This window comes from Protomyctophum parallelum (genome assembly GCF_964188405.1).
Source record: "Protomyctophum parallelum genome assembly, chromosome: 19".
In the NCBI taxonomy this organism is placed as follows: domain Eukaryota; kingdom Metazoa; phylum Chordata; class Actinopteri; order Myctophiformes; family Myctophidae; genus Protomyctophum; species Protomyctophum parallelum.
Window position 1 is genome coordinate 30,312,592 of NC_139717.1, and position 13,225 is coordinate 30,325,816.

Below are 13,225 nucleotides of genomic sequence, written 5' to 3' on the forward strand. Positions count from 1 at the left end.
GACATCATGTGTCGCTATTTCGCCTCGCTGTCTCTCGGGATGGAGGCATCATCAGAGTAGAGAGCTACTTGAGCCCACACGGTTCCTTCAGGAATAGATACTAGTTATTATTAGTAGTAGTAGTATTGTTTTTTATTATATGGAATTATAAGTTACATATTAAGAAATACATTTTCATTCTTTTGTCCTACATACTTCAATGCAATAGTATCCTATTTATGAAACTATAGCAATTACATCATGCATCACTAATTGTCAGGATTGCCAACTAAGAATTAAACTGACTTATTTTACTTGACCAACATGGTTAAGGACCTGTCTATTATGAATTAACTGCCATTTTCGTTACACAAAACAGATAAATATTGTATTAAGTAAAGTCATGTATAAGTCAGTCTGCGTAACACTGATTTTAGTAGTAGTAGTTTTAGCGACACAGCATTATCTATATGGAAAGAAGTAGGAACACTGAAATAGGAATGCTGCAGGGTTCTAGCACCTGAGGATATTTTGGAAAGCAACAATATGCCATCAGAAACAGTATTTATTGTACTGTAAAATACATACATGAATACCTATATGGGACCTGTCATGACTGGCATGAGTTAATAGTGATTAGAGTTGTCAAAAAATAAAATAAAGTAAATACAGTATGTATATTGAAGAGGTTGAAAAGGTTACACAGTATGACTATACAGTTATGACTTATTGAGTTAATGTCATAATTCACAACATTGTTTTCAAGTATTTGGTTTGGATCAAATTGTATTCAAAGTGACATCTAAATATATCTTCAACAAATGTTTGGTGCATAGTATTTCAGTCTTGTGAATTGTTCTGCAGAAGATGTTCAGCCTGTGAAAATAAAACACAGGTGTCAAATAACAATTTGATAACAGCTAGCTAAGATAATACTGACTCATCAAAGTCATCATAATATACTGCATGTTTAGTTTGGGGATTAGCCAGTGCGTCTAATTTAGAACAATAAAACTGTACCAAAAAGTCAACCGGATCATCTGGTTTGACCTTGCAGCACTCTACCATTGCCTCGGAGAGAGAGGGCATCACATATTTCATCAGATAGTTTCTCAGGGGGATAGATTGAGCTTCCAGAAGCTCGTGCTCCTGTTTCTTCACCTCTGACACATTCAATTCCTTAGAAAGCAAAACGGGTAATTTTTACATGCTAAACAAGGGTGGGAAATTTGATCAGTATAACTATCCTAGGCAACCAAAACTGAAAATGTGTGAAAACAATCACAGTGATTTGTTTGATTTGTTGAATACACAGGCCACTGTATACTGTAAAGCAAATAATATTTAGATATATGTTTTGCAAGCAAAATGTCTGCCCGCCATGTGAATATGGATGCATGTAGTGTATCCATGCTTACCCACTCCTCATACTGAGCAGCTAGTTGAGCCAGTGCAGCCCCATCCTGCTTCTTCTTCCTGGCAGCCTCCAGGGCCAGTCTCTGTTGCCTCTCCTCTTCCAGCCTTTGTCTCTCCATCTCCTGCTCTTGCGGGCCGGTGCCATAGTTTCTCGGACGCCCAACCACCTCTGTGATCTTCTTCATTACATCTGTGTACTCGGGGTCATCTGTATTAACCTCTGGGAGAAGACAAGTCCTATGTAACTAAGTGCCACACTTATCATCAGCTCCCTATACTTTTATACTATTTTAGTTACCCAAGCCATGCTGCTCAATACTCATACATTGAGTTGGAACTTGGCAGTGCCTGGGATCAAACCCAGAACGTTTCTATTCAAAGGTGAGCATTCTACTAAGTCTGAGCTACCTGGAAAACATTATGAGTTTGTTCAGCTAACCCTTTCTCTTTACATTATGCATATTCTCTCTCTCTCCCTCTCTCTGAATGAATTAGTTTTTTCTTCAACATTTAGAGAAGCCAATTATTATTTTTTCTTTATTTCTCCCAATTTAGTTGTTCATCATTATGCCACTTATCTCCTCCAACATATTGTGTTGCCACAGCTATTTCACCCTGCTGGTTTACCTGTCTTAATCCTCCCCATACATTGTTGTGTTGCTTTTGTGTTGATAAAGATCCTAATTTTACAACTGAGATAAAGAGTATTCTTTTCATCCTTTCAGTTATTTATACTCTTATGTGCAAACAACCTCATTCAAACTTTTGCACATCATAGTCTGTAAACACTAAACAGCTATAAAGGAGTTGAACGCCAGCAGTACCAATGTGCTCTGGGTGGATCTCCATCTCATCAAAGTAGTCCAAAACAGTTTCGTCAGCGACACCGACTCGTCTGTATTTGTCTAGGAGGGCGACGAATTCCACCTGGGTGTAACGCATCTTCTCTGCCACGATCTGTGTAAAACCTTGAGCTCTTTCCATGAGAAAGTTGTCTGATGCCTCGAGGCAAAAAACAAATTCTGCAAAACATATAGGCAAAGAATGAGAAAATGTTTCCCTAGCCTAGAGTGTGTGTGTGTGTGTGTGTGTGTGTGTGTGTGTGTGTGTGTGTGTGTGTGTGTGTGTGTGTGTGTGTGTGTGTGTGTGTGTGTGTGTGTGTGTGTGTGTGTGTGTGTGTGTGTGTGTGTATGTGTGTGTGTGTGTGTGTGTGTGTGTGAGATAGAAGGGCTATATCAACCTGGAGTGATTCTCCTGTTATACATGGGTATTTTAGGGTTGTAATCCTCACTCTCTGTGTCTTCATCTGCATTGAACACCAAATGAAACACTTTAAAATGAGAAATTTGCATCCTTATTTACAAAGCAATTACACAAAACCGTGTGGAACTCACCAGAGAAAATTGACTTGGCTTGCTCATAAGTCTTTGGGAAGCCATCAAGAATGAATCCTTGGTTCTTACATGGAGCTGAATTCAGTTTATCTTGCAAAATGTGGAACGCAAGTGGATCAGCAAGCCGACCTATGGGACCAAAATATAGATTTCTTATTTATTTCATAAAACAAAACAACAATTGTTTCTTTCAATTCAGCCATTGTGCCAATTAATCGTCCACAAACATTTCTGTGTTGGGTCACTGCCGTTGTACCTTACATTAAACATCCCCTGCTGACAAGTGCCGCCCCAGCCCTTCTAGGAGTCGCTAGCACAGCAACAAAGACTGCCCTCCACACCTGGCTTCCTTCCCTAAACACGGCCAATTGGGTTTGTATAGACATCCAAGCCAGAGATGCATGATACTGGATTTAAATCTAAACTCTGTGGTGGTGGACAGGTACTTTATCCCTGCCGAGCACCCCCAAAAGTATTGATTTAAATAATGGCAAACTTAAGCGCCTCCGATTTCTGTAACTAATTGCTACTGTATTTGGCTCACCTCCATTCTTTGCCATACTGTCACGAATAGTTTCCAGTTGATCTTGTGCAACAGTCACTGATTCCTCATCGTCATATTCAACGTCACCACCTTTCATGGTTTCTTCCTGAAGCATATGCCATAGACATGTATGATAAGTTGGTCTGTCATTTAATATAATATTTGTGTACCAGATATAGCATGAGGAAATGTCCACAAGATGGAAGTACATATTGGAATTTGTATTAAAGTGTATTTGAAGCCTATATGAAATATTATTAGCCTACTTAAAAATACAATCAAGTACACAACAAAATAATTTTATCTTACTGACCAGTTGTGTGATCCTTTCTTCGATTATTTCCTTGAGTTTGATGTGGTGAACTTGATAATACTTGCAGAGCTTCTCTGCAACAGTGGTTTTGCCCACCGCAGGAGGCCCACTGAGGCACATTCTGATTGGCTACAGAAACAAATCATTACACCAGACATCTAGTTTGTGACTTGTGACACGTTTAATTTTATTTAATTTAAATATATATATATATATATATATATATATATATATATATATATATATATATATATATATATATATATCAGTAATTAAATACGTTTGGAGTTTAGGATTTCGATAACTAAACTCGTTCCAGTAGCATTCCAATTGTCTTTTCCTGACTGAAGAATTGAACACTCACAAGTAGCTGCCTGGAGTCTTTGTATTCCTTCACAATGTGATTCATATTTTCTACCATTCCAGCTTCATATTTCCAGGGAAAGTTGAAAGAGTTTTTCAGGACAACAGTCTCCAGGTGAAGGTTGATGCTTAGGTACTCCAACTCATCCTCCTGGAATGTGTGAGATAAACTTTGAATACCACTACTACATTATTTGATTAAATACAAGAAAGTAAATGGAAAATGAAGATATCTTCATTAGTGCCAAGGAAAATGCCACTCAATAAATTAAGCTATTTTTATGGATAGTCCAATAAATAGATTGAGGCTCAGAACGGTCACAGAATCACTATACTATAGTAGTGTTAAAATACACATCAATTTGTATACAAACTAGCATTGGATGCTACTATATGTGAGATGAATGCAAAATCACATACCGTACCTTCAAATCCTTCATGAACCGAGCTTCCGCTTCAGGTACTTTATTGATTTTGCCTGGTCCAAGTACAGCACTTAACACCTCAAGTGGCAAAATTCACAAAACAAATGAACGAATGTTTTTTTTACCTTCATGTTATTTATTTGTATCAGCCTAATCACTAGTGTGTGCATCTGCAACCAATGGCAGTGGTTCTCAACCTTTTCAGGCTGTGACCCCTGCTGTGACCCCTGCTATGTGTATAGCATAGTAGTATATAGTTTATATGTATAGTCTCATAATATAGATATTCCACTGTTAATTTCTTAGCTTACGCATGTTTCATGATAAATGCATTTTTGTGATGTATTCCCATGCTTTTTGTTCTTGCTTAATGTAAATCGCTCTGGATTAAGAGCGTCTGCTAAATGCCTAAATTGTCAATTGTAATTGTAATCATATTTGAACTGGGATCCCCACCCTGACAAGTACCCTGACAAGTACATGGAATGTAGGAGTTGAGGCATTACATTTTGTTTGACAACTGACAAATATTGTGAAAATGGCAGATATACAAGCTTACACACCCAAATACCCAAAGGTTAAAAAACTCTGTCCTATGGTGTTACCTTCACAGTGTCCTCTAAAGTATTTTTAGAGTCATCCACAGCAAGGATGTACTGTGACTTAGGCCTGAGATCGATCACATTCTGGATCACGCTGAGGGAGCAAGAGATATTCAGTTAAATACTATCCCACTGAACATTATGAACTGCGGGTAGATTTGGAGACCAGACATTATCAACATCACCCTCCAAGGTCGTATACGTGAATCATGGGAATGTAATCTGTGCCCAATCCGAATACAGGAACTTTGGGAATCTGCATTGACCAAGCTGTCTAGGGGAAAATACAAATAAAAGTAGTAAATAAATGACGAATGATTGACGATATACACTAGCTTATTTACTGTATATAGTATATACACATCATATTGGGTCTAATTTTACCTTGAAGAAATTGTGAAACAGGCTCTCTCCTTTCCCATACTGAAGACCACCAGCAACAACATAACCAGTAAACTTAGATCTTTTCTGCAAGGAAAAAATAGCAATGATAGAAATAGAATCAATAAGATTCTGGCTTCAGTTCCAGGCTGCATAAAGTTAGTATCCAAACACTGCTCATGCATCTTCTTGGGACAGTTCTGCAACTTACAGCTTTACCCAGTTTGAGTACAAGTTTCTCCAGATTGCAGTGGTTTTTGAAGTTGGGATGGGGCCTTCTCCTCCTGTAATCATCATCTGTCAGAACATCATCCTGAAGAGCAAATGTAATTGCAATGGTTGTGATTTATGTACAATGCAAAAGTATAAAGTACAGTTTAGTTATTATTTATTATTATTATTATTTTTGCTTAAGCCTTACCAGGTCCCGTGGCTTTGTCAATGCCCAAGTCATTACTGTGGAGACCAGGATGAATATTTTCTGAGACCTGAAATGATCCATCTCAGCGTGAAGAGCTATTAGAAAGAAAGAAAGAAAGAAAGAAATACTTATTTTACACAAGGTGTGAGTATGAAAGGTTTACAGTTTGCACTAGGCTTGCTTCTTTATTTTCTATTGTGAACATTCTGAATCTGAACAATTGTAAGTAGGCCTATTGATTGATTGATTGAAATATTTATTAACAGTTTGTAGAATTTACAGTACATTTTAAGCACAAACTCAATACAAAGACTGTCAACTGTGAGTGGACGACCCAATTAAGCATTACACTTGTTTACAACAGGGTCCACATTGTTCAATTCATCAAAACATTTAAAGACATACAAACATTTAGAGACATACAAATAGACATTTCTATGTAGCTAAATTCATCATATGGGAAGCAAAAAAGGGAAAAGATACAATATACAGTGAGGGAAAATGGGGTGGGGGGGGTGGGGGGGGATTCAGATTTTACAGAGGCCAGTTTCGAATTGCAGCCATCCGTAGGTGCCCTTTGAGAGCGGTTTTGAAGGAGTCAAGGGATTCACATGTCTTAATGACTGTTGGTAGGGCGTTCCACATTTTGGTGGCATAGGAGCGAAAAGAATTTAGTCCCTTGTTTGTGCCGAATCTGGGTTGTACATGGTTTGTTGTACTCCCTCTGGTGTTGTGGGTGTGGACTTCGTTTACACTAAGGAAGTATTTAGACAGGTACATGGGTATCTTGGTGGTGTATCGAATCTTGTGGACCAGACCCATTGCAAGATGCTGTACTCTGTCGTCGACCCTAAGCCATCCCAGCCTGTCAAAGTGGGCAGGGGTGAGGTGGGTTCGGGGGGTGAGGCCAAGTAGGAGCCTGACCAGTTTGTTTTGGGAGGTCTGGAGCCTTGTTTTAAGGGCCTTTGAGGTGCTGTGGTACCAAGAGGTGGATGCATAGTCAAAGAAACCTTGTACGAGGGCTCCTGTTAAGGTCTTCAAGGTGTTTTTGCTGACCAGTGAGGAGATCCTGTAAAGGAATCTTGTTCTTTGATTGACTTTTTTGATTACGTTGGTGGCCATCTTATCACCGGAAAGATTGGCCTCCAGGATGGAACCTAGGTAGGTAATTTGATCTTTTCGTGTGATAATATTGTCACCCACTCTAACCAAGAAGCCATCTGCCTTGCTGAGATTACTATTTGATCCGAAGAGGATGGATTCAGTTTTTCCCAGGTGTAAGGATAGTTTGTTATCAGCGAGCCAGGTGCAGATTCTACCGAGTTCAGAGCTGAGGGTCTTTTCAACCTGCAGTTTGTTCCTGTCCGAGACCAGCAGTGCTGAGTCATCTGCGAACAGGAACAAGTTGCAGTCACAAGCTGAAGTCATGTCGTTAACATATATTAGGAACAGTAAAGGCCCTAGTATGCTTCCTTGTGGGACGCCACAGCTCACTGGGAGGGGAGGGGACAGTGTTCCGTTCACCTCCACCATCTGTTCTCTCCCCTCCAGGTAGGATTGCATCCAGCTCACTGATGTGCTATCAAAACCAATAGCTTTAAGCTTGTTAACCAGTATGGAGTGGTTCACGGTGTCAAAAGCCTTTTGGAGGTCCAGCATGACCATGCCGCAGTATTTTCCAGCGTCCACCTCGTGTTTGATGTGGTCGCTCAAATAGAGGAGGCATGTGTCAGTGGAGTGGGATGTTCTGAAACCAGATTGGAACTCGTACAGCAATTTATTAGTGGCAAGATACTTTTCAACCTGTTCATAGACTATTTTTTCCATCACTTTCGAGATGGAGCTTAGAATAGAAATAGGGCGGTAGTTGCCGGGTTCTAATTTACTCCCTTTTTTGAACAAGGGGGTTACTTTGGCCAGTTTAAAATCTTGGGGGACCTGTCCCTGTTTGATGGAGAGGTTAACTATGTGGGTGATGACTGGAGCTATGGAAAAAGCTGAGTCTCTGAGAAATTTGGAGGGGATATTGTCATGGCCAGTGGCCTTGTGGGGTTGTAGGGCACTCAGTTTTTTAAGTACCTCCTCGGTTGTTACCATTGCCATTTTGAAATCATCTTTACAAACACCAAGGTTTTTGTAGAAGGCTTTGATGTGCTCTACACCAAAACGCCCAGAGTGGGAGGGCAGTTTGCTAACCAGCTTTGTTGCAATGTTTGTAAAGAAGATGTTCAGGTGGTTGGCTACATCAAGCTTATCAGTGATGAGGGTGTTATTCGATTTGATGTTTATGTTAGTAAACCTGGTTTTTAGTTTCTGACCACAGCCTAGTTGGTTGTTTAGTAACTTCCAGAGTTCCCGAGGATTGTTTTTGATTTCCTCTGCTTTATCATTGATAAAGTTACATTTGGCAGATTTGGTCATGGCAATTACACCGTTTCTTAGCTTGTTACACTGGGTTTTTAGGTTGCACAGTTTGGTTTGGAGATTACTGTCGAAGCGCTTGGCTAGCATGGACTTGCATTTAAGAAGTTCAGAGCATTTGTTGTCTCTGGCTTTCATTGCAGTCAGTATGTCCGAATTCATCCATGGCTCCGAGCGGGTTTTGACCCTGATGGTTCTCAAAGGAGCTGTTGTTAATAAAAGGCTTTATGTCTAATATAGGCAAAAACAACAGCGCCTTCTGCTGTGTGTTTCCTCCATGGTTTCCTACTTTCCTCCCATAGCTCAGAATCTGTTCTTGAGAGATTATAGTGCCTTACCAGTTACAGCCCAGGTCGCCTCTTCAATTTGCTCTTCAGTCGCATGTTCAGAGATATTATACACCACTGCATCACATTCCACAAGGCGCTCAAGTAACTGCTCACGTTCTGCCGACTGCAAAATGATCAAATTATGGTATCGTGTTTGTTTGCACTTAGGCAGCGGCTACTTTGTATATATTATTTGCATATTCCATATTGCATTAATTGCACTCACTAAATACTGTTCTCGAAGAAAGCTGGCTGTTTCTTCGCTGAAAGAAGACACAGTTCCGACTATTTGAAAAGTCTCCTGATCATATGTGCGTTCTTCTCGGGGCGATACAGTGTTCTCTGCGTCACCATCCTCGGACAATTCTCCAGGTGTACATGTTGACAAAAACTGTTGGAATTTATATAAATAAATTAATAATTACACTGAACCTTGAACGCCATGTCAGCGGTCAAAATGATACACATTATTTGACTTTACCTTTGCAATGTACTTGGAGGAATATGTGTCAACATTGCTGACAAAAACACGTTTATGAAGAAATTGCTCCCTGGCGTCCATCTTTACGGTTGCTACCGACTCGGTTGCTAAGAAAGATCAACGTCTACTTAGAACAGTGGTTCCCAAAGTGGGGTCCGGGGACCCCCAGGGGTCCTTGAGGGAGTTCCAGGGGTCCCCAGCTAAATTATAGTTTGGAACCAAATCTGTAGGTCTGTAGGCCTATGTAGGCCTACAAATAGAACCAAATGGAGTATGGACCCGTTCTCAGAGTTAAATTAACATTGATTTTACAATATACATATTGGGGTCTCAGAGATAGAAATGCTATGGGGGTCTGTAGACTAATATGCATGTGGTCAGGTTGAGAATCATTGCTAGAGCCATATCTTCTCTTATGGTGGTCCCTGGCATATATTTTCAAATGGGGGTCCGCGGGCTAATTATAGTGTCAATTTGGGGGTCCTTGCTTTAGTCTCTAGAACCTACCATAGAAGTGACACACAATGTGGTGAACGCAAGAGAATTAATGCAGAGCACTTTTGAGCACGTGCAAATCTAGTAACATTATTTAGCCTATAGTTTAATTAATGTAGTATCATTATTTTATAGGATAGGCGTATTAGGATAGGCCTATATATATGATGTAGGCTAATTTTATATAAAATTAGCCTACATCATTATAAGATGGTGCCATTTTTGTCTACTAATCTGTGTCTCAGAGGAGGGCTGTGCACAGTTCACCTGTCTACCAGTGACATCATCACTCGGTGTTGTGTTTTTTTCTACCTGAATTGTTTGAATTATATTTCTCAAAAAAAAGAAAGAAAATAAACTGCAATATTTTTGCGTTGCAAGAATATTAATAAGGGAAAAATTGAATATTTGCAAAATGTGTGGCAAATCTGCTTACTGGCGTTCTTCACAAATGTGTAATGTGTTCATAAATGTGTTCATAAGTACATATTACTCACTTGAGTAATATTGTCCAACACTGCTCCTATGAGACACAGACAGATTTTATCATGAGCATTATGCGGAAAGATTATATGAAGTCATCCTACAAAACTTGTTGTGATTACTTTAATAAATTTTAATTTAAGTTTAACATAACTATAGGAACAGCCCTCCCCCTCCGTGTAGCCCAGCACATAGGACATCATCATCGTCTATGATGTCATTATTTGTATAAATACCCCAAATCTCTGTGAGTGTTTCTTTAACACCAGTAATTATGTTGAAAAGGTTTCTCCTAATCTTTATTCTGGTTATAGCCAGCAGTTGGTCTGTACACAGGTTGTGGACAGCGAGCAGGGCTGGCATCGTTGAAGAAGAGGTTGTCCTGGTGCTGAAGACAAGTAACTTTGATGCAGCGCTGAAAGCTCACCCCAACATTCTGGTGGAATTCTATGCCCCATGGTGTGGTCACTGCAAACGTCTGGCCCCGGAGTACGCCAAGGCGGCCAGCATGCTGAGGGAAGAAGGTTCTGAGATCCGCCTGGGAAAGGTGGATGCCACAGAAGAAAAGGAGCTGGCCAAGGAATATGGAGTCCGGGGATTTCCCACTATTAAATTCTTTAAGGGCGGAGAAAGGGAGTCACCCAAACAGTACTCTGCTGGTAGGAAGGCTGATGACATCATTAATTGGCTTAAAGGACAATATTGATCCCAAATGACTTTCCATGGAGTCTATTTTGCAGAATTGCCCCTGTTGTCCAGTTTCCCCCACAGACCCCTGCAGCCCTCATAGCATAAAGCCATTGCAACTCAATGAGTTGCATGGTGCAGTTGTCCCTTTGCCTTTGGTGTGGTTTGGGCAGGTACTATGATTATACTAGGAGAAGAGTTTTTTAAGTGATATTTTTATGTGGCCACACCCATCAGTTCATTAAGTATCCCTGGTTTTCAGGTGGGTGGTGACGCACCTGAACTGAAGCCGCACCCACAGCTGTTGTATGATAAAGGGGGAGGGGTTGGGGTGGGGATGATATTGTGACGTCACTAACGTGGTGTATTTCGATTGGGCCTTTTGACTCGAAGGCTTTCAGCTTTCAGGAAGAAACCAAAAATACACTGGGAAGACACTTCAATATTCTAACCACACCTGGGATCTATTAGAGTAATGTTAACATACAAAACAGAAAACGGCACTCCACCTTTATTTTCGGGGGCTGCCCGGAGTGATGTAGAAAAGAGTGCTTCGCCACTGAACTATAGGCCTATACCAACCGGCTTCCCTCTGCTCCTCTTCTGCCTGTTTTTATTTGTCCAAATATGGGCAAATGATGTCATAAAATATGATTTCATAAGCCAAATATGGAGTTACACAAGCTCCTGACTTAGCCTCTGGTCCTAAAGGTCAGAAAGCTTGACGTACTTAGCAACAGTAACTACGGGGCTGAGCTCATACATCATAGGTCTATAGCATATTTAAGGTCTATGAAGGCCCATCCTGTATCATTTCTCAAACGGTGAACTTGTTAGTTAGATATAACCATTATTTCTCAAGTGATTCATTCATTCAACTAGTTATCCGTGCCAGAGAAGCAGAAGAAAAGGCCAAGATGACAGATAAGAAGCAGCCTGTGGATCTGGGATTAGAGGAGGATGATGAGTTTGATGAATTCCCAGTAGAGGATTGGACAGGGCTGGACGAAGACGAAGATGCTCACGTGTGGGAGGATAACTGGGATGATGACAATGTAGAGGATGACTTCTCAAGTCAACTCAGAGCAGAGCTGGAAAAGGGTTTCAAGATGGAGACAGGGTCTTCCTAAAACCACGGGGTCAAGCCAATCAAGAAGAAGAGGGTCTAGCTGTATGTGCTGTGTCTGCATCTAATCATGCAAAACACCAGACCATAATTTCTCAATGAGTTTTGGTCAATTCTGTTTCCACATTTTGTGAAGTCATCTGGAAATGAGCTGTTCTTTTCAGTGTGCTCACACAGAGTAACTGTGGATTATGAGGCTAGACAGCTAGAAGAAACTGAGCGGGATCTATTGCCTCTGTGCCTACATTTGCTGGTCATATTTCGTGCAGGAGATGAACATTCCAGACAACTGAAAATCATAAAACACCTCCACTCTTTGCTTGGGACTTGATGAGACTGGCCCCCATTGGTAGGAATGTCACCAGGTCAAGAAACCTGTCACATTAAATAGAGGCTTTCATGGCATGACCTATAATAGGCCTATATCTGCTTCCCTTGCCATTTTTTCTGTAGCTCACTACAGGGCAAAAGGGGAAATCTTTTTTTTAATGCCTACTGCAATAGGCCTCTTTTTTCCCCCCTTCTTTTTAAACGGTGTGACTCCTGAAAGGGCCATAGCTGAGACATTCTAATCTAGGCCATTCCAGCAATGTGTCGATGGGTGTCCCTGAGCGAGACTATAAACCTCTTAATTAAACCCCAGGGGGGTCCAGGAGGGAAAATCTAAAATATTGGAGTTGGAACCTAAGACCAGGGGCAGCGGTGGCTGAACGGTTTGCGGAGCGGTCTTGATATCGGAAGGTCGCTAGTTCGTATCCCCGGACCGGCACGTTAAAATTACCACTGTTGAAGTGCCCTTGAGCAAGGCATTGAACCCCTACCATGAAATGTTCTATGAGCAGGGCCTGGCTGTAAAAAAGTTCCTAGAGCTTAGTCCAGTTACCCTGGGTAAACATGGTAACTTTGCTTTGCTTACCTTGACCAGCCCCATTTACCCGCTGAGAGCTGTTCATGAGGTGGACAGCCTCGGCTCAAGAGGTTTTAAAGGGACATTTCACTGCTGGAAGAAACTCCAGTCACTCAATGGTAATAGTATTTCTAGTAGATAACTGTAGCACAATTAGAACTCTATGGCCAGAAAAAATATGTAGTCTGTGGTTTGACTTTCACTATAGGGTTTGACTGGATTGCTGAATTGCTACAATGACCACAATGCTTTGGTGCACTCACCCCACCTTGTGGAGAGGGGGGAGGATACAAAAGGGGTGAAGTGGCCCTAATTTCACCCCAAGCACCGTAGAATGACTGCTCACTGCTCCTGGTGACTATAGGATAAGTTAATGATTAGTATGAATTGCACAGGGAAACTCCCCCCTGTCAGGTGTAAAGGAGCAACTTGGACACTCAAGCATGAAGGAAGCATGA

The 13,225-nt window shown here is 40.9% G+C and overlaps 2 protein-coding genes across 2 annotated transcripts; one reads left to right on the forward strand and one right to left on the reverse strand.

The window, feature by feature from the left end:
- Nucleotides 1-819: 819 nt before the first annotated feature.
- LOC310876908 (adenylate kinase 7-like) lies at nucleotides 820-9,150 on the reverse strand (the record flags this gene model as incomplete). The annotated part of the gene is made up of 18 exons (XM_083790557.1): nucleotides 820-855; nucleotides 1,000-1,158; nucleotides 1,398-1,615; nucleotides 2,220-2,417; nucleotides 2,687-2,701; nucleotides 2,790-2,918; nucleotides 3,334-3,439; nucleotides 3,647-3,775; nucleotides 4,011-4,160; nucleotides 4,435-4,512; nucleotides 5,040-5,130; nucleotides 5,222-5,310; nucleotides 5,421-5,504; nucleotides 5,629-5,730; nucleotides 5,839-5,933; nucleotides 8,598-8,712; nucleotides 8,815-8,979; nucleotides 9,070-9,150. The coding sequence occupies 18 exons, from the start codon at nucleotides 9,148-9,150 to the stop codon at nucleotides 820-822; spliced, it is 2,040 nt and encodes a 679-aa protein (XP_083646683.1).
- A 2,501-nt stretch (nucleotides 9,151-11,651) lies between these two features.
- On the forward strand, nucleotides 11,652-11,864 carry LOC310876909 (26S proteasome complex subunit SEM1-like; the record flags this gene model as incomplete). Its single annotated transcript, XM_083790558.1, has 1 exon — nucleotides 11,652-11,864. One exon carries the CDS (start codon nucleotides 11,652-11,654, stop codon nucleotides 11,862-11,864), a length of 213 nt encoding a protein of 70 aa, XP_083646684.1.
- Nucleotides 11,865-13,225: the final 1,361 nt, after the last annotated feature.